Below are 21,648 nucleotides of genomic sequence, written 5' to 3' on the forward strand. Positions count from 1 at the left end.
AAAGCTATATTTTTGATTCCAACCAACCTGTAATATGACATTTTATAACTTAACAGCACAGTCAGGTAAGCAAAAATCCTCTCTTTTTTTCCCCATCAGTGAAGCCACCGTAGCACCTTACCTAAGAGGTACCAGATGATGCTGACAACAATCTCCCTTTAAACTGTGGAAGATGTGAACAAGCAAGGAACATTCAAAGTCAGATTTATTAGCTTTTTATCTTCCTTCTGTCTTTCTCTACTGCTTTCCTGACTGAAAACTGAATAAAGAAAAAAAACTTTAAAACGTAAACTGCATTTTCTCTGAGCTACACGATGCTAACAAAAATTGCTTAATATTGCAATGACAATATAAATGAACCACGTTCTCCTGACCCTGTTCTTCCATCAATCTGTCAGCTTCAGCATTTCAGCCACCTAAAACAAACAAGCGTGGGCATTAAGAGCACTAAAAGTTTATCCAACAGGCTAAATCTATTTCTGGCATGAAGTGTATCCATGCATGGCACATGAAGAACAATCCTACCAAAGACTGTATCCAACCAGTCCTTTGTTTTTAAGATATTACAATAACTATTTCTAAGTGGCATATTGTGCAACTCTAAACCAGACATCTGCATTTCCTTCAGGCTGCAAGAGAGTGAAACATTTAGCAGATAACAGGAAGGCTGAATAGAAGTGAAGCTGCTCTGTTTTATCCTTTTGTGTTTGAAACCCACCAGTCGGGGAACATGCTGGATTTGCAAATGTTAGCGACATTTCACAAATTTCAGATTCAACGTGATTAATATTTTCTATACGGTTCACACACACGCAGAAAGCTGTTTATAGTTCTGCGCTAAACGCTAATGGAAGATGTTAAACATAGTTTTGAACGTCAGCCCCATTATTAATGGTTTTGTCTTAAAATGTTAGCAAAACCTTGTTTTACAGAAACTGCTGCCTCGCACATAAAGTTGCACGTTTCTTCTCATGTAAACATGTAATGTCAACAGGTGTAAAGTGTGATGTCTTTTTATAATAAACAGAAGCTAAAATGAACAAAAACTGTTTTTGGCTTGTCAAACCTCGGATTTAAAATCAGTCGCAGTATTTTTATCAGTGCATCTCTACTTCTGCAGATTCAACGTAATCTAATAACATTTCGAAACATATTTTACTTTGCTGCTCCTTTGACTTATCAGGCTGCCTTGGCCTTCATCTGACTCTTGTCCTTCATTCCCCCCTTTAGCCGTTGCTGTCTCCCTCTAGCTCCCAAGCACTTAAATCGTCTAACCTTCCTACACTTAGAGCTTCTACTCAAATAAGAGCTGCTAGCAAAAGCTCCAAATGAGCATGCCTACATACACAGTGCAAATGTCATTTAAGTTAGTATATCAGCTGTCATACAACCAAACGAGTAAGCCCACTGCAACCTTTGCAGATCTGTGAGCCAAACATCAAAACTTTAACAAACGAGGGTGACGAGGAAAAGACACACATATCAGAGCACACACATGCAGGCCACAGCATTGGAGCAAAGTAGCCACTGACAGAGGTAAATTATTTAAAGGATAGGAGTGATTTATTACAGAGCAAGGCAAACCCTTAACCCTGATCAAACAGGATTAAGATTACAATGCCGCCCCTTTCCACTGGTGGTCAAATTTAGCTGGAGGATAAATTAAGAATGGTCTTCCTCGTGCTCAGAGGGGTTTTGGATATTTTCAGACAGCAGCGTCTATTTTCACTAAAGGCCAGCTAATTGATTCATTAAAGTAATCATTTCATGGAAAAGGCAAGCCTTCCTGACATGAAAACCCTTCGCACATATGTCCCCTCCTGTAGATAAGCCACGACTATCTGTTTTCTAAGGGACACGTAGCAGGTTTTATTTGAGAGGTGAAGGAGTGATAGAGAGCGAGGGGAGGGGGTTGTGTAAATACTCTGCAGCGGGCAATAAGAAGCATAACAGCAGATCAAAAGTTCACATTACTGTACTGGAGCCAGAGCACTATCCGGTGCCTGCAACCCCCCACCCCTGTATCAGAATACAGTCCTTTATGGCCCCTTTTCACAAGATAACACATTGATGGCACAGCCTTCTTTTATAGGACCCCTATGCTAAAATTCCAGGACTTTGCCATGAAGGCTGCCACCATAAAGCTGACCTTTATAACTCCCCTCCCTCACAGCATGGGGACATTGGGAGGAAATCTGTTTAGTATCCTGCCAATCCACGATCACGGTAAACATTTGGACACAGACTGCACTGCCTAATGCAAAGCTAAGGTGGTTAGCGCTAATTCTCCAGCTCTTGGCTTTGTGGTGTTTCCCTCCGCTGGGCCGTTTGTCCAAGACTATTAGCACATGTGACATGAGGTAGTCCCTTCATTAAATGGGCTTACCTGGTAAAGCGCACTTTGCAGATGGCGCATTCATAGGGTTTCTCTCCCGTGTGCGTTCTGATATGGCGGGGTAGCTTGCCTGCACCTTGAATGACCTTCGAGCATATGGGGCACTTCTGGAAGGCCTTAGAGCGCATCTTTCTTTCTCCTCCACCTCCTCCGGTGCCGTTCCCTCTCTCCTCCACCGCCCTCTCTCCTCCCGCCATGTGTTGGCCCGCGCTGCCTCGTGACATCCACAGCGACGGCGGCACGCCGTGCACGAGCGATGCGGAAGCTGCGTCTTCGTGCTGCGTGCTGCTGAAATAATTCAAGTAAAATTCCATGTCAGGATCGTCCCCATCTCCCTGCTCCTCCCCGTCCGCACGCTTCTTCTGCCTCTCGATGGAGTCCATCATTTGTTGCAGGAGGGCGCTGGCCGAGCCTCTATCCCTCGCCATTGCCTCCCGGCAGCTGTCCTCCACCTCCGCCTCCTGCCGAGACTCAGGGGGGAGGTAGAAGTGGCCGTTCTGCGAGGGAGGGTAGTAGGACGACCCCGGGTTCACTCCGTTGCCCTGAACTGCTTCCCTGTCTTCATCTTCCTCTTCATCCTCGTCTTCCTCCTCAGGTTCTTGCGCTTGGGGCTGTGACAAGGCTAGGGCCAGCGGGGAGTAGTACTCACCGGGGCCCGCAGGAGCCCCGTTGCTGGGGATGCTCCCGTTACCATGGTTAAAGTGCAGGTGTGTGGGCAGTTCCCTGAGCTCTGGCGTGCTGCAGCTGCTGCTCCAGTGCGCCCCTCTCTGGAAGTACTCCAGGTACTCCCTGGCCCGAATTCGGTTCCCCTGCTCCTTGACTCCTCTGCATTTCCCCTCTTCGTCTTCATCTCTTCGCTCACTGCCCGCCTGTGGAAACAGGGAAGGAAACAAAAGCCAGTGAAGGGAAAATTTGCAAGAGCACCGGTGAGAGCTAACTGTAAACACAGCTGGAGAGCTCAGAAGACACTTTTGTCTCCTAAAAATTATAGCAACTTAGCTTAGTAGGGTTGGCTAAGGTAGACAGGCCAAAATGAAAACTTTTACATCTTGCACAATATTTCAGCTTTTTATGAAATGCAAGAAATAATAGACAGAAAAACAAAGTCAGTGAGGGAACAACAGTGATGCTAAAAGCTGCTACCAGGACAAAAATCTTGAGATGCCCAGAGAAATTAGGCAATTTTCAACTTGACTGGCTGACCAGAGACATACTGCTCAGATACTCAAAAATCTCATCCTTTTTTAACCAGTGAATGCACCATACCAAAGGACTACCAGGTAACGCTAAAAACTCTTTAGTGTGAAAGTTGTCGCTGAGAGAGGAGGACTCAAAGTTGGCTCTTTTTCTTATCAGACAGGTGTTCGAAGAAAGTTCTTTAAAAGAACTTCAACTTTCAACTGAGGAATGTTGACTGACTGGAAAATCAGAAAGCAGGTGCTTTGATGGCTGGAGGTTCAAATCCAGAAGTTAAAATAATGATCTAGGTTTTCTAAGTAATACACAAACAGTCTGCTGTTTACATTTGCTATTGTTAACCTCTCAAACCTCACTAATTGCTGATAAAAAAAGAAAGAAGCTAAACTACTGAGACATCAACCTCCTCATTTATTTTTGTCTTTATTTTAAAAAAGCAAAACCTGGTTTGATAGAAACTGATCTTTCCCACACTGCTCTACACCACCTTTGCTCCTTTTTAAAATTATTGGTAAAATAAGCAAGAAGCTAGAAAGAAATACTTTGACGGTTGAAAACTACATATCTCCGAGAACAATCTGAACTGACTGAAATCTGCATAAATCGAGACTTTATAAAGCAAATATCTGACCAACAACCAACTTCAGCATGTCCTGCATGATGTTGCGGCCCACAATAATCTGAACTTATTATTATGGTATTACACATTACGACAGAGCACATCACTGCTGCAGCTGAAGATGTTGCCCGGCTGTGAGGTGCTGTGTCTGTAGTCTGTGAAGGAGCATGCTGTTCTACCACAAATACTGTTGGCTCAGCATGAGTAAGTGTTAAACTAACTCCAAGCTGTGGGAGTGTGTTAGGCATAGTGAGAGGCACTGATACAGGCCATGATGTAAGTCTAGTTATGCTGTTTACTGAGGTGGATGGCATGATGACTGTATGCACCATTTCTGATATGAATGAACTAGAGAAAATAAACGCGCAATGGCTTCCAAAACTATTCACGCCTCTTTACTTTTACATTCTGTCATGCTATGACCAAGAACTTTCATAAAATGTCTTTGATTTTATCTGAGTGATCAACAGAAAGTAGTAGTGCATTGTGAAGTGGGAGGAAACACTTACGTTACTTTAAAATAGTCTAATTATGCACTTGTATTCAGTCTTCTTAAGTCTGATGCCCTCCAGTGAAACAAATTATCTTCAGACATTCTGCCAGCAGGACAAAAACCCAAAATATGAAGCTATAGCTACAATAGCAAATTCACGTTAAAATGGTCCAGTCAAAGCCCAGATTTAAGTCCAATTGATTCTACACCAAGAATTGGAAATTCCTGTTTACAGATGCTCTGTCACAGAGTATCTGTAATGTGTAGTATTAGTAGCTCGCCTTTGTCTTAATCAATCACATAAAATTGCAGAAATGAGGAAAACATTGACTGGTTTTTGAAGGCACTGAAACATGTCAGCTTCTGACGGTGAATGCACAAGCTTTGTTTCTGTGTTATGGCGATGCCTCACCGGCGGGGAGAGCACTTTGGTGTCCAGCAGGTGAGTACAGACGTCCTGGACGGGAGAGATTTCCAGGAGGCGAGCAGCAGCAAGGATGTCAGCCACGCTGCTGTGACTGACCGTCAACGTCGCCGTGTAGGCAAAGTCCAGCAAAGCTCCCAGAGCCTCTGCTGCCACAAAGTCGATGTTGTAGATGTTCTGCTGGTCGGCGGCGGCCCCTGAAGTGAAGAGCTTGTGGAAGTAAGAGCTGCAGGACGCGAGGACGGAGCGGTGGGCCGGAAACTCCCGGTCCTGGGTGACTAAGAGCACGTCGCAAAGGAGCCCACTGAGCCGCTGCTTGTTCAGGCTGCCCAGGACGTCCGCGCTGTGTTCGGGGAAAGGGATCCCCACGGGACCCTCCTCCGCCTCCCCCGCTCCTCCTCGTCTCCCCCCGCCCGCAGTGCTTGTTATACCCCGGAGCCGCCTTCCTCCTCTCCCACCGGCCCCTGACGACATCTTCCACCAGCCTGCCGCCGAGCCGCCGAGCACAGCCCCCACCCGTGTATCCGTCCTGCCGTCTGTCTGTCTGCCTATCTGAAAGCAGAAGACACAGATCACTGATTAGTTTCTTTCGTGGACAGAAAAGTGAGAGGAATATTGATTGACTGAGACAGAAATCTGCAACATAAGCACTAGCCGCAGCAACACATTTTTAACATGCTATAAAATTTAGGATCAAGGAAAGTGAATCAAATCGATGCACAATTTGCACATGCCAACTGTACACCACTGCACAAAAAGCTTCCAAGTATTTAAAAAGTGAAAACGATTCTTATATCTGATCGCACACTACTTGGGATTCTCCTCTCTCATCTCTATGTAATTTAACATACAGGTAAAATCTTACCTGTATGATTTCTCACCATACACTGACCGTGAGAAAACTTAGACTGAAGTGGTTTGGAAGTAAGTAAGTAACTTTATTTAGATAGCACCTTTTCAAAGTAAAGGTTTGTTTCACAAATTTCAACAAAAGCAAATTTAAACAGATACTTCTTTTGCGGGTCTGTGGTTGAACCAAATACCTACATGTTTATCCTTTCAGTCAAAAAATCTGTTCTTTTTATATGTTTTTTGCCTATTATTTTCTTAGAACCTTGAATATGGTGTAACTGAAATAAAAAATAAGCAAATGTATTAATTAGAGATGTAGCAATCAGGCTGCCTGTGGCTACAACAACCAAAACAGGATAACAGTGCTGCAGGCCATTGGTTTGATTTCAACATAAACTTTACAAGATTTGATTTCTTTAACTCAGACAAAATGCAGCAAAGTCACTGCTGTTAATGTTTTTTAGACCAAAGATGTTTTTAGCCTTGATACTTTTTAATAGAAAAAAACAAATAATTTTTTAAAAATTGTATCTGCTAATTACGATCAAGCGATTGACTGGTGCATCGCTACAAGTTTTTCCCAAAATATTTTTATTGAGATTTTTAATTTTGTGTGCATCGCTACAAGTTATTCAAAATGTTATTTTCTTATAACAACACATCCACCCCTCCCCAAAGTTTACAAGCATTAAAAGTCATACTTTTAAATTTGTTTATTTGTTTGGGGTATTTTTAACCTGTGAAGTCTATCTAACTCTTGAAGTCTGCTGAAGTTAAACTCTCGTCTCCATCTGATTCGAATTTGGACTTCAGTGTGAAAATTTCACATTTCGTCCCATGCAGCGTTGAGACGGTGTCTTGTTCCTCATAACAGCTCCCAATGTATTTTGAGACCGGTAAGAAAAAAATAAAAATAAAAATAACTAAAAAACAGGTGTAGTTACAGACTGATGGCAAAACAAACAGCTATGTGCAAGACATTGGTTTCCTGTAGTGAATAAATTGCCGTCACCAGAGCTGAATTATGTTGGTCAGCAGTTTTCTCTGCATAAATACAATGAGTGGGAGAATCAAAAAAGATATTTATGTATTTCAAGCGTGCAGGTGGCCAGGGTGCCTGTTTCCTTGTATATATGAATACATCCACGGGTATGTGCACGCACCCGTGCAAGAAATCAAGCAAGAGGTCGTGGAGGACAGATAAGCAGAGGGCTGAGGGGATCAGAGTGCATGCTGGGAGCTGGGCTGTGCAGCCTAGGCAAACTCTGTGACAGTTGAGAGCGAGGAAGGAAAGCGAGGGAAGCGGAGGAACAAGAAGGGAGAGGAGAGGGATGTGGAGTAGGCTGCGAGGGCAGACCCTGTGGAAAAAAAAAACTCCACAGGAGGAAGAAGAGAACGTACGACAAGTTGCAAAGGAACGGCATTAAAGGGAGGTTGTCAATCCGGTCTGAGCTAGTTACCCCACCCTGCGCTGCGTGCCAAGTTTCGGAAAAGGCCTGTCCCCTCGCTCACGTGTGTTTGTGTGCGTGTGTGGGGTGGGAATTAAAATGATCGACTGAAGCTTAGGCGGAGGGGCGGGGTGGGTGTTGGAGGGGTTTCGGCAGAGCGGGCCATCCTCGATTTCTCAGTCACACGAGTGAATACAGTAACATCAATAACACACGGAAATCACACACATTATACAAGCACACACAGGACATCCACCTCCCCTCCCACCACCCCCCTTCACCTCCTCTTCACCATCTGCCAGGCAGACCCAGTAGGGGGGCAAGGCTGGGCGGTGGTTGCATTAAATGCGTTGCTCTCTACAGGCTTCAAATTACAAGATTCCTTCCGATCAATCCTGCTGGTATGTTTGTTTGCTACACCCCACTCCCAAACCTGCCTAACCTGGCTGCCCCTCCTCTTTTAATAGAGTTCACCTTCTTTCTTTGGCTCTGTCCTTTCCTCTCCTCTGCTACGCTTTTGTTTTATCCTTTCTTAAGAAATACCTATCTGTGTCCACACCTGTGATGCGCAGATAGGTCGTGGATAAATTTATCCATCCCTCTGTGCCGAGGAACCCGTAAGAGATTAAGAGGTTTCTTTCACCCTCTCATCAAAGGCTAAATGGGTAAAAGAGTGGTCGATTCAGCCAAATGTTATAATGCACATTTAGATAAAAAGCATCAAGTCCAAATGATCAAGATAATGATGCTTGCACTGGTTTGTGAAGCGTGATTACCCAGTAAGACGCCAACTGGCTCCAAGGAGTGGGTTGAATTCCAGCATCCAGGTAAACCAACATTTGGTTTCCAATCCACTGAACTATTATGTCATATAGTTCCTACAGTTTAAAGCCCTTTTAATGATATGCCAAAGATAGTCGGAGTAGGTGGAGTTTTCTCTGGTTGAACGGAGTTTAGCTATAAGTGGCCCTAAAAACAATTTGATATTCCGGTGTTACTCCAGAAACCAAAGACCAGAACAAGGAATGGGAAATTATCAAAATGTTTATCAATACGATATGAAAAAAATCAAGAAACAGATGTAGTTGTAATGCTGGGTCAACAATTAACTCTAATTAATGGTGTTAATTGTCATAATTGTGATTGCTACCATTCCTGTACAAGTTTCTTTTCTACTATTGGTTTCAAGAGAGCGTCATTAAACACACGTTCCTCGTTAAAGTATGGCTGAATGCAATAGTTACAGTATATACAGTTTATCTGCACTACTCAATGTATTTGACAATGTGTAGTATTAGTAGTTTTACTTTTGTTGGGCTATGAGCAAATGGAGTAATATGGATTTAAAGCTAAAACGAATACAATACGCTACTTAAGAAACACCATGAAATATAATATTTTATACCCACATCAACCACCCCTAAGCAAATAACTAAAAAAGGTTCATTTTCTTCAGAAAACACATATTTACTTAAAAAGTAGCTAAATCAAAGTATCAAACATTAAATTATTAAACCTGTTATATAAACTATTATTTTGACAGCAGTAGGAATAGTTATTGCCTTTTGGTTTTCAGAACATTTTTATTTAAACATTCTGCATTAACTCCTTGATACAGTGAAACTGGGGTGAAACTGGGGTGTTTTAAATCAAGGTTATCGTACCATGAGAATGTCATAATGGCTCTGGCCTATTGGCAACACGCTTTCTCTATGGATCTCTTAAATCCTGTTTTTTTGAGGGCGTCTGACCACATAGGGTCTGAGAACACTGCCAGAGACTTTAACAGAGCTCCACTGAAAACAATCTGTCAGCCATGGCAAAAGCAAATTTTATTACCCCATCCGTCATCTGAATATGTTAAGGGAGAGAAGAGAGACACAGAGAAATGACACGGGAGGCAAAGAGAGCAGAGAGAGAAGGGAAGGAAAAGCGAGAGAAAGGGCATCCACATGGCTACCGGTCGTGTCCTTCGCAGGTAGAAACGGATCTCTGTGAGCCCCGTCCACAGCCGAGTCAACCTGCTTTTCTCTAAAGCACCTGCACTGAACCGGGCTTTGCTGCAAGCCTGCGAATGAGGCTACTGTATCCCCCATACATCCACAGTTGACCCTGGGTCATGGCTTTGTGAGGTAAAGACGTTGAGCTCGAGGAGGAGATAAAACACACACACTTGCACGAACATGCGCACCAACACAAAACTTGATTCAGCGCCAACGAAGCGCAGAGGGACTGCTCTGCATGCAGAAGCAACCTGTCCCTGAATAAACCTGCACAGAACACCGAGAAAGAGGAAACATGGAGCCACAAACCTGATCCTGACACCTCCTCATGGCTTGAAACATTCCTTATCACTAATTCATGCCTGTGGGTGACAAGGCCGGCAATCTAGCACAAAGCGGCACCGCAGCTGTCCGTGTACGCCGTGTTCCACCCTCAGGGAAGGGCCCCTTTCTTTGGCGCTCAGGCCATGAGCTCCCAGGCCTGCTTTGCAAGTCAAACCACCGTCTCAACGCGCAGAGTCGACCCATCCCATCTCCACCCTCACCTCATTCAACTCATCCGCAACATCCCTTCGCCCCCTCCCATGTATCTGTACAACGGTGTTTTGTAAGAGGAGTTTCTGTTTTTACTGGGGGGCGGGGGGGGGGTTCTTTCTCCAGTTGACCGAACATGGCATGTGTCAACATCTGCACAGAGACAGTTGGGAGTCAATTTGCTTGTCACTGTCTTAGACAGACGCCTGCCTGATATCAAGGTGTGACGGGAGTTAGCAGGAATGGTTCTTATTTAGGCTGACATGGATCGTGTTGTAGAGCGTCTCAAAAATTTCCACCCTGAAAGTTTCTCTGACTTTGGCAGACACATACCAGTCATTCCTAGATACTAGCGAACAAACTGTTAACCGTGCGCAACCCCAGATGTTTCTCAGATAAGGGAAGACATAGACTACAGAGTCATTTTAAAAATGCACAACAACCAAATCGGTAGCCCCCTTAAAAACACTGCCTTGTCTGAAATGCAAATGATCTCTCTCCTGTCTCCGTTAAACTTTCTATTTCCTTAAATTTGAGAGTTTAAAATTTGGCTGTTGGCTAATACAAATTTGCACGCTTCAAAAATACAGAAACATACAAGAGAACTAGTGAAATAGGCACGTTCCGGTAGGATATTCTCATGGCATGAAACGATTGGGTAAAAACACAACACTAATAGAGTCATTACAAATTCATAACAAAAATGAATAGCAGGATATGACTGACCTAATTTAAAACAGAAAAGCAAAAACTTTTGCTACTGACACTAAAATAACATGCTTCCCTCATCATGATGTTATCTATAATACTTATTTCTTGTTCATTTCAGTTTGATACATAAACTTAGGCAACAATTTAGACTAAACTATGACTGATTTGCAAAAGTTTTACCCTTTGGACAAACATATTCTACCTCTTTGTTGCTCTGCTCTTAAAAGAGTAATACTCAAAGTGTAACAAGTCGAGCTTGTGAGTTATTTGGGTCACTTACAATACATGCTTCTGAAAGCTTGCCAGCTATCGTTTTCAAACGTAAAGAGTGTGATTCTCAGCATTTAGTTTCACCACTATGACAGTCCGAAACCAGAAATATTTGTGAGCTGCTGAATATGTCTGTATTGTAAGCAACAGGATAAATTTACAATAATAACTTTCTTTCGACAAGCTGCAGCAACATGTGGGGGAGGGGAGACACATGAGTTGTAATGCTCTGTGCTTCACGCTGACAAAACTCACCACTCTGGCACATTTGCATCTGATTAAAATGTGAGAAATTTATGATTTAAAAAATTGCAGATTTCAAAGCGTAACCCTTTCAAGCCTTGACATACGTTGAGTTTCAGATAATGAAAATAATTCACAAGTTCTGCACATTTGTACAACAGGATCTTCTCACTCAGATCTAGAAGGCTCCACTCTGAACCAAGTGGACAAACGAACATGATAGGGCTTCGGGGGGTTAGGGAAAGTGGATTTTGAGTAACTGCCACTGCTCAGTGACTCATTGTTGGCCAAAGTGGAAGGAAACCTCACTGGCCGTGCTGGGAGCAAAGCAGGAAGTAGGCTAGTGACTGATAAAACCTAAAGTTGCATGGGCTGGTCGAGGTCTGGCAGCTTTCACTAGAAGCTAACCAGGAAGCGCTGCCAAAACACGGAGCCAGTGAGAAGCTGGTGGGCGAGACAGGGCGTTAAACTCACAAGCTCGCTCATAACTTGAGAGCAAATGGAGGCCCAGGAATCTAGCTCAGATGTCAATGATAAACTTGGGATGAATTACTGTTGGACCTGGTATAACCTGCTACAGTAAAAGAAAAGGTAACCACCCTGAGGACAGGGGAGTGGGGGCGGTTGGGCAACTGCACAGGTGTCACGCAGGGTAGTTGAAAATTACTTTCAAACCCTCTTATTAAAGCAACAAACTTTTTAACATAGAAAACTAAAAGATTGGGGTTTTTTTCTCTCAATTTTCCTTTGCATTTAAAGAAGACAAAGCCGTAGTAATTCAGTTTAAGGTACTTTAACATATACTTTCGTTTTTTTCATACAAGGGTCTGGTGAGGGATAATAAGCAGTTAAAATATTACCAGCAGGAGATCATTTAAGTGGCATCTTTGTTTAGTATAAATAAGTATTGTAGCCCAAGAGGAACCAAAGCAACTTGTTTGAATTCAACAGTTTTTCACAAAGAAGCACATGATTATTTATGGAGGACATGGAAGCTGGAGGTGGTGGTGCAGCACTGATGATGTTTCTTGTGAAACGTTGAGCACACAAGTAAAGCAGTGTACAAATCACTGGTGTACAAAGCATTGGGTTAAACTGTTATAACTTTTTTGCATTTTACACCACTTTTATATCAGACAACTACTCTGACTGGAAACACTTTACATCTAACGTGTTCAGTAAATGTTTTACACAGGAAGATTATGGGTGGTGTTCTGCCTCCGACCTCCATTCTCCATGTAAATAATCATCAGCTTCTGTGTATAAAACCACTCAACACAAACGTTACAACATCTTAAAGGTTCATAAAACTGCATTTAAACAAACCACTCGGGCTTTTTGAGACTGAAGTTGTAGGAACGCAAAGTCCGCTTTGGTCTTGGCCCCTCTTGGCAAGCACTCAGATTCCACCTAATCAACAACTAAACTGGATTTATATCAAATGAAGATGCAAAATGGGTTGTAACCTACATCCATCCATAAACCTTGAAAGCTACCTCATCTGAGAAACTCAGAATTAATATTATTATTAAGCAGTATGTCATGCTTTCCATGCAGCTTTACACGCTAAGACGTCATGAAATGGCATTCGCACCTATTATGCATATGTAATATGCAATTGCAATTGCTTTACAATTACACAAGTCATCAGATATTACAGTTTTCCCCCATTTTCTTACCATCTTGTTTAATAAGTTAACAAGTTGACAACTTGGTGGTGTCACAGAAAGCTCATGTCCAGCAGGTTAACCGGTCAAGCAGCGAACAGTGGCTGCACCGCGCTGCGCATGCTCAGCCTGACAGGGAAGGAGGACTTCCTGTGAGTCTGTGGCAGGCGTGTAACAGAACCCGCTCTGTTATCAGATGACCAGCTCTCCTCTTGCTCTGTCTCCCTGTCCGTACTGTCTGACCCCTTTGCCCCCCCACAACCACCCTGGCCCCGCCTCCTTCTTCTCCTCTCATCTGTTGCTCTCATCTCATCATTGCTCCATCTCTGTCTCAGACTGTGCACTGCATAGTATCCACCACATCACCCACTTCCCCTTTCCACTGCTGAGGAGGCAAAGCTGTGCGGACCCACCCGCCTCCCTGTGTCTCGCCATACTTTAATGCAACCCACACATCGTCTTTCTCTTGTTTCACTGTAAACCAAGTAACTACATCGGCAAGCAGACGGTGTCGGACCGGTCACACATCCCTCTAGTCGCTTGGCCTGTATCTATTATCAATAAATGTTTGGGATTTTCCTGTCAGTTTTGTAAACAGGTCCATCTCCTCTGACTCGATGTATTTTATAATTCATCAATACAAAGGCTTAACTTGAACACTGCGATAATGTAAGTGAAGCCTTCCCCTTCTTCTTGAAAAACATCCCGAGCCACACTCTCTTGCTCTTAATTTGATCAGGTTGTGTGTTAAACTCTGCACAATAAATGTCCCAGAAGAGAACAGAAGAAGCCCCTTTACTGCCCCTGGTCTTCAGCATAACAACAGAAAAACAACAGAGAGTGGTCTGTCTGTCTAGCCAGGCTGGAAGCTGTGGTATATTAAGCAGCTGACCAGGGGAACCAAACATCATGGAGGGGGGGAAGTGAAGCTGCATTCACTAAGGAAGAGGCAAATGAAACAACTCCAACTGTAAATATGTAAGCCTTTGTAAATGTATTTATGTTAAAAAAAGAAAAAAAAGAAGCGGCACAGGAAACAGTCCTTATAAAACTCTATCTTCTGTATGAGCCATTTTGACACATAGATAAACCTTTACACAAACAATATGACAGCTACATGTATCCCACTGTATACTGCCAACTTTTTACTCTGAAATAAAGCCTCAAACTGCCACGGAGACATCACACAACCTGTCCTCTCGGTCTGCCTGAACCTGCTAGTTTTGGGCCATCGTGGTGCAGGCACAAACATACAGGAATATCAAACTGTATTCAGCCTCACCGCCAAATTGATGGGTGGTGTCTTGGACCTGCCCACAGTCACTGAAGTCCCCTGCAATTCCTCTGGAGTCTATTGTTGGTAACACAGACGCGCATGCACACACACGTGCACGCGCGCTCACACATACAAACACATATGGCGTCCTAGTTTAACCTCTTGCTGGAATTCACTAGAAATAACCATGCTCTTCATCCATAGGGCAGAGAACATTCAAAAGGCAGCATTTACAATAACTAATCAAGTTTTTTAATTTTTTTATTTTACCTTAGGCTGAACAAGAAGAAGTGATCAGCTTAATTTACAGCAGCATTATGAAAGACTTTCCCATAAAATGGGTGTACTGTGCTCGTCATTTACCCTCTCCATGCCCGCACATTTGTAAAAACGGGTTTAACAAGTATGCAAAGCCAAAAAGAAAAAAAAAAAAGCATCTGGTTATCGAGGAAGACAGTCGGGGCTGCTGTGAAGTTTTTAAACCACTGGTTTAAAAAAGAAAGCCTTACATGGCGGCAGGACAGATTACAATCTGGTCTTAACAAGATGCTGGTGAGGATGGGGTAGTTGAGCGGTAAAGAGAGAAGGGACGTCATAAGATTGAGTAGCTGTGAACGGCTGAAATCAATCGACGGACGCTTAAGCTCTTTGGGGACGGTTACACAAAGTTGCCGGAGCTTACGTTTTGTTTTAATATTGCACAGACTCAGCCACGGCAGCCTTCCGCGTCAGGGAGAGGGGATTCAGCCGTCACAAACTGTGTCACCTATTCTCCGCCTCATTAAGACGAGATGTCACTTAGTTAAGTTTCTAAAACTATTACTCAACACCTGTGCCACAGAAGCTGTCGGCCACAGCTCAGCAAAGTATCTGATGGGGCGGTTTCTGTAGAATTACTCTGAAAGCCCCCGAAGAAGAAGAAGCAGCAGCAGCAGCAGCAGTACAGGATGTGCAAATATCTTCATCTTCTCACTCTGCTAATATTAGCAGCTACTCTACCTAATTAACCACAACTTGAGAGATTCAAAACAACACATGTAGGATAAAACATCCGAAGGCAATAAAGCAAACTTCAGCAGATAGTCAATGCGGCACCTGACCCGTTTGCCAACCCCTACTCTGCCTTCAAGTGGGTCAAGAACTCTGAACTCTATCAAGACACTCTGGTATTTACTTTCCCTTACTTGCTTCCCCTCTCCTCTAATTCCCAGCCCAAAGACACCATGTGTGTGTGTGTGAGGATGTCTTCGCAGTGCTTACCGAATAGGCAGAAAATGTTTCTTGGGACCTCTCTGCCTTCCCCTGCTTTGCCGGCCAGTTCTGCTGCCTGTGTCTCTGGGCAGGGCTAGAGCATTACCAGGCAGGAAACTTGTGAGTGGCCCTAGTCATACAGGCAAGCCCTTGCCTGATCCCACACAGACACCTACCCGCCCCCATCCCATCCACCACCACCCTCTATTTTCAGCCCACAACTCCGCTCCTGCATCCCCTCGCCTCATTGGCTTTGCAGCGGCTAACTCGCCACACCTCCTCGCAGGGATAGGCTGACGGCTGTTCCCTTTCCTTCATGGCCGAGGGCAAGGCACTCTGGGATATAGAGGCCAAAACCCAATGTCACCTGGTTTCCACAGCCCCCGCTGCGGACTACGAGTCCCAGCTTCCCTCTCTGCCCTCACCACCCCCACTATCTCCAAGCCTTCTCTAACGTAAGCAACCCAGGGCTGAATTATACACTACAGTATGCTGCTAGCAGCCTGCCAGGTATTAAAGTACAGAGCACCATCAAACAAGGATAGGGCGCTGTGGGAGGAAAAAAAACAAAACAGATTTCAGCTCAGACTGTCAGGGGCAGCACTGAAACATCGGCCGTGCGCTCTTTCATCAGCTCTGCGCTCTTGGGACGGTTCAGACTCACTTGAAACTCCTGACCTAAATTGACTTACCCCTCCTCTAAACAACCTAATGCCACCCAGACATGCTCTGCACACACAGCACACCCTGCAATGAGTGTCTCGCCCTGTAATGTCCCGAAAAGTTGCTGTCACTGCTTGTAGCCTTTCCAGTATCATTATTATTTTTTTTGCTTCCTCCTTCTCTCGGCTCAGTCGCCTCCCTCCCTCCTCCTCCTCCTCCTCCTCTGCTGCCTCCTCCTCCTCTAAGTGCTTCCACCTGCCTGAAAAGTTAATGTTTTGATCACATCCTATAAACTTTATCACAAAATTCCCCCAGAGGCAAGTAGCTCTATATAGGACATATTTAAGAGAAATAAAAAAAATAAATAAATAAATAAATAAAAAAAAGAGGAACCTTGACTAGAGACCGCTGCTGCGACCCACCTCCTCTCTCCGGCCAACCCCCCCCACCCTGCTCTCCTTTCTGGCCCCCCTCCCTCAGTCCTTCCTCTCTCCTCTCCCTGCTACCAACCCCCTGAGTTCGACAGGCCCAGGGCAGGCAGAGGAAGGGATGACAGGTCGCCTTCAGCTCACCTGTGATGGCCGTGGTGGTGCTTGTTGTGGGTTAGCTCGGCCCTCTCCTCTCCTCCTCTTCGGAGCTCTCTATCTCCCTCTCACTGTCGCGCAGCTTAAAGCCCCCGTATGCGCTAACCAAGCAGCGGCAGATCAACTCAATTCCCTTCCTGGTTTCTGGAGGGCAAAGAGGTCCCTCCCTTTTCTCTCTCTTTCTCTCACACACATTCACACACACACTCTCTCTCTTAAAGACACAGCATCCCTCGGCGTCCTCAGCCCCCTCCTCCTCCTGTCAAGATGAAAGTAAGGTGGAAATCTCTTAGTACTGAAAAGCAGACAGTTGTCAAATCATAAACTGAACCGGAGACAACGCAAATTATTAACCCCTGCCTGCCCACTGCATTCTTTATGGCTGTCATTGGCTACAAACCGGCGTTTGTGGATTGTCTCCAGGGTTAAAGCTGAGTTGTTAACTCTTGTCTATTCTCACCCGCCTCATCCCTCGCTACTCCTTTCCTTTTCTATGCAAGTCGCACCCACCCATCCTATTGCCTGAGGTCATGCTGTCCCACCCCAAAAGCAAGTCTTGGCACATTCCAGCACACACGGCAGGGGCTGCCAGCAGCCCCCTCGATACACACCCTCTGTTCACGTTACCTGCAAAGCTCCAGCAGGTGAGGACTGCTCCTAAGCTGAGATCTTCCCCACTCGCTGCTGTGAGATCTGAATTCCCATGTGTGCACGCACTTCACATTGCGCCACTTCCAAAATGCCCACCAGCACACCCACTCGATGGGCGCGAGCCAGCCATTGTGCCATGCAGTGGGTTGGAGAGGAAGATGTTGAGTTGCATCAGAGCCACTGCTGGGAGGTAACTGATTATGTATAATCTGTTCTATGTGATCAGATTACAAAAGTAATTACGATTTAACTAGATTACATATGAAAAAATATGTAATTAGGCTAATATCGTCCTGAACAAACTTATTAGATTTGCTATAAATACCATTTTACAACTCACCTGAGCACAATTATGCATACCTGGCATTACAGGGGAAGGTCAGTTTAAATTATAGCAAGTGCTTAGGTCAGCAATAAGTTATCAAATGAGTTTTCTTCACTTAGGTAGAGATCGGTTTCTTTGTTTACTTTTATGTGCGATCAGGAAGACTTTTTGTTGTTGTTAGGTTGCCTCTAACAATTATTGCCATTCTTTTTTTTTTCATTATTTCATTGACTCATCTGAACAGTTAATTTCCTTTCACCACAAAATATTTATTGCATACTGCAAAGTAAAATGTTAATACATGTTTTCCAGTAATTAAAGTAAAAATCATAAATCTTAAGTGCAACACATCAAAATTAAATCAAATGAAGCACTTATGTTTTAGTATAATATACAATGAAATTGAGCTGAAAAAAAACAAAAAGACTTTTTGATTTTTTTTTACATTTTAATACACCTTATTCTTTAATTCTAATGAAATCTATAATAGTTTCATCTCACTCATAAATTATTGCACTTATTAATTGTATTTATCATGTCTGAGCTTGTCTGGCTTCAATTTTAGTCGTTTAAAAATCCACGTCGTCTATTCAGTTAACTCTGACTAAAGCAGAAATTTGATTTTTTTGACTGCATAATGTCTGCACATTAACACAAACACAGGGTTAATGTTGATAATACTGTTTGTTTGGACTGACTCTTGTGTAAAATGTTTTTGATAAAGACTTAATTAAGAATCTAACGTCATACGGATCATTTAGTGTTTAGTCAAATAATCACAGTGGCTCATCTGCGTTGTCTCCTCACCTACCTCATCATCATGCCTAATCGTCAATGCTTATGTTGCCAATGAAATCCTACAGCACATTCAAACCTCTGATTGTCATCACTAAACTATAAATACTTTCATGATTTTGTTACTTCAGCCTTTCAACACTTAAAAAAAAACAAAAAAACAATTGTAGCCTGGCTCATTTGACAGCGAAGCTGGCGGGTTTATCTGCCATACTTGTTTTGAAACTGGAGGTCAGACTCGGTCGGCTAATGACTGGTGCCAAACACACAGGAGAAACAAAGCTAAATTCTAAAAGATGAACTCATTAAAAAGATGTGTCCACTTCATATCGATGTCCACAGATGCTCAAAGTCGATGTCATCAATTACATTGACAAGTCGAGACAGCACAAGTAAAAACCTAATAAAGCAAACACTTTCTGGCATTAATGAGCAAAACTCATTTAATGCGGCAGGTCATGGATTTATAAACAGCAGCAACAAAAGAAACCAACACTCACAAGCAGCAAAGAAGAACTGTGCAAGAGTATTTTCTGATTCGAGGCCCTATATATGATGAATGTAAAATGTTTGTCCTGTGTGTTTGAAAAGGCAGCGATATATTTGATATATAATGTTGATGCAGCATCACTAAAAACATAGTTTCTATATTTTTGTTTTTGTCGGACATTCTAAACCCCTCAGTAATTTCAGTGTTGTCTTGTGTACATCTGACATCAATCCCAACTTCTGCACATTACAAATAATCAAAACAAACATCTACATGTGCTATAAAATGACTTAGCAAGATAGTTTGCAGACTATATGATGCTGCACTCTAGGAACTCCAGCGGCTTTATGGTGTCAACATTTCTTACGTTTGCGTGCCTTTGCACAGCTGCAGTGACACGTTGTCTGCCTAGAGGGCACTGTAGAGCACTGTCCCTGCAATGATTGAGCATGTGTGAGCGAGAGGAAAAGGGAGGGGAAGCAGGAGGAGTGGGGGCAGACAGTTTTAAGGCAATTTTGTCGTTCAGACCAGCATAGGGTGGTCCACTTCACTCCCAGACACCACACGTCTGATCTGCCTTTCTCATTACTGTGTGAATGACGCCATTTGTTATTTCTGAGAAAGCAGATTGCCATAAGAACTCACAACAAAGAAGTTAATAAAGTTAAGTAAAACAATGCAATGATTAAGTGTAACATTATGGCCCCCCTGGTGAATATTTTGATCCCCCTCTTGCTGCCAAAACAGCCCCGACCCGTTGTGAAATGGACTCTACCAGAGCCCTGAAGGTGGGCTGTGAAATCTGGCATCTCAATGCTGTGGCAGCAAATCCTTAAGGCCTTTAGGTTACGAGGCAAGACTTTTTAACGGATTTATTAGGACTTGTTTGCCCAACTCATCCCACAGATGGCCAACTGGGTTGAGATCTTGGAATTTTGAAGGCCAAATCAACACCTCAAACTCACTCCAACTATTCCTGAACCTTTTCAGTTGCAGGGTGTTTTATCCTACAGTGAAAGAGACTACAGCTGTCAGGGATGACCTGCAGACATGCACCCATATGCGAAACAAAATGTGATGCTCTGTGTATCAAAAACGGCTTCCACCTCTTCAGTAACTTGACTTCCAGTAGCTTGTCTGCTGGATAAGAGAAGAGGCACAGGATCCAAATTGCTCGGGGTCTACAGTGAGGTTTCTACAGTCAGTGATGATGTGTGGAACCATAACACCTGCTGGTGTTGGTGTGTTTTATCAAGTCCCAAAATCAGCCCAGCTGTCTACCAGGATATTTTAGAGCACGTCACCCTTCACTCCCTTTGTGAAGATGCTGAAAAAATGTCGCAGCTGGACCTAGTGCCTGCTCACACTGCCAAAAGTACCAAAACTGGTTTACTGACCATCATACCGGAACTGTGCATGGTTGTCCAGGAAATTGTCCTGACCTGAACTGGGGTTTGTCAAGATGAGCATGAGGGAAGCTAAAAAGCCGAGCTAATAATGCAGACAAGCTGAAGTATACTAATAATGCAACCTGGGGCTCTAAAATACCTCAGCAGGTCCACAGGGCTGATCACTTACATGCCACTGAACACAATTAAGCCTTAACCAAGTATTGACTATACTGTATAGTAGCACTTTGACATGCTTTTCAGTAGATCGACATTTCTGGAATAAAAAAATATATATTTTGCCTTATTTTCATCTTTTACTAAAGTCAAAGGTGATGTAATGGAAAGATGAGTGTTGTGCAGTTCTGCTGACACAGTGGTCATAATGTTACGCCTGAGACTGTGTGACTGAGATTGTGAACCCTTAGGAAACACTTATTTTCTAACAACGCTCATTTTTACAGCTCAGAATTTCGGCACTGGGTCTGGAAGACATTTCTTTGCCCAAATCAGAGAACACACAAGATAAATCAAGTGAAAGATTTTCGTAGCTATTAACGCCATAATTAATGCTAACTTTACTGGATTCCACTTGAGAAAATGTGTTATCAGTAATTTCCAGGTTTCGTTAAGAGTTCCTTGGTAAGGTTCTAGGTTTCTCTATAGCTTCTTTATGTAGTTTATCATCGTTAAATACAACCACCCAAACCAGAGAGACAGTGTTCGTAGCCAGTCTTGTTCGTAGTTTTCACTGAAAACTATAGCGCTCTTTGCAAGTCCAGGCTTTTCAAACGCAAATATTAAGCCTGGCACGGTCATATAAATAAAAGCTCATTGAAGGTGGAAATGCAGTTGTGTTTATACCAAATAAATAAAAAAAAAGAAATACTGGGAAATAAAAAGGGAACACTTACCGTTTCAAAAACCAGCACCATTATCACCCTGCACGCTTGTTATGTCTCCAAAATTAACCAAAAGCTTTTTTCAAAGTTAGCTAGTTCTTGGGAACATTCTGTCGCTGTGGTTACGCGCTAATGGTCGGAGATTAAGCACGCTCACATACCTACTGGCTATCCAGACATACTATATATTTTTTGGTTTGGTAGAAATTAAAAGTTATATTTTCAGTAGAGTCTTTAAAACGCAAACGCTCAGAGTAACTCAGCTTGACTCTCCTGTTGCCAGGGCCGTAGAACAGATTTACAAAGACCCGGGCAAGACTGTGACTAGACACCAAAACAACAATAAATTGACCAAATAATTAATATTAGGGCTTCATAATGAGCCCTAATTCACATTTATTAGTCTTAGCAATCATACTCACTATACAACAAATTTCACACTATAGACATGATCTAACTAACACAAA

The 21,648-nt window shown here is 43.3% G+C and overlaps 1 protein-coding gene across 1 annotated transcript in view; it reads right to left on the reverse strand.

Moving 5' to 3' along the window:
- zbtb7a (zinc finger and BTB domain containing 7a) overlaps positions 1-21,406 on the reverse strand; it is a 29,250-nt gene extending 7,844 nt beyond the window's left edge. The window contains exons 1-3 of the mRNA XM_008407133.2: positions 21,194-21,406; positions 5,117-5,680; positions 2,387-3,264 (exon numbers count right to left, since the gene is read on the reverse strand). Coding sequence (XP_008405355.1) covers positions 2,387-3,264; positions 5,117-5,680; positions 21,194-21,214 — 1,463 coding nt within the window. The 5' untranslated portion in view covers positions 21,215-21,406. The remainder of the gene's footprint in view (positions 1-2,386; positions 3,265-5,116; positions 5,681-21,193) is intronic.
- Positions 21,407-21,648: the final 242 nt, after the last annotated feature.

The sequence above is a fragment of the Poecilia reticulata genome, linkage group LG4 (genome assembly GCF_000633615.1).
Source record: "Poecilia reticulata strain Guanapo linkage group LG4, Guppy_female_1.0+MT, whole genome shotgun sequence".
Taxonomy (NCBI): Eukaryota; Metazoa; Chordata; class Actinopteri; order Cyprinodontiformes; family Poeciliidae; genus Poecilia; species Poecilia reticulata.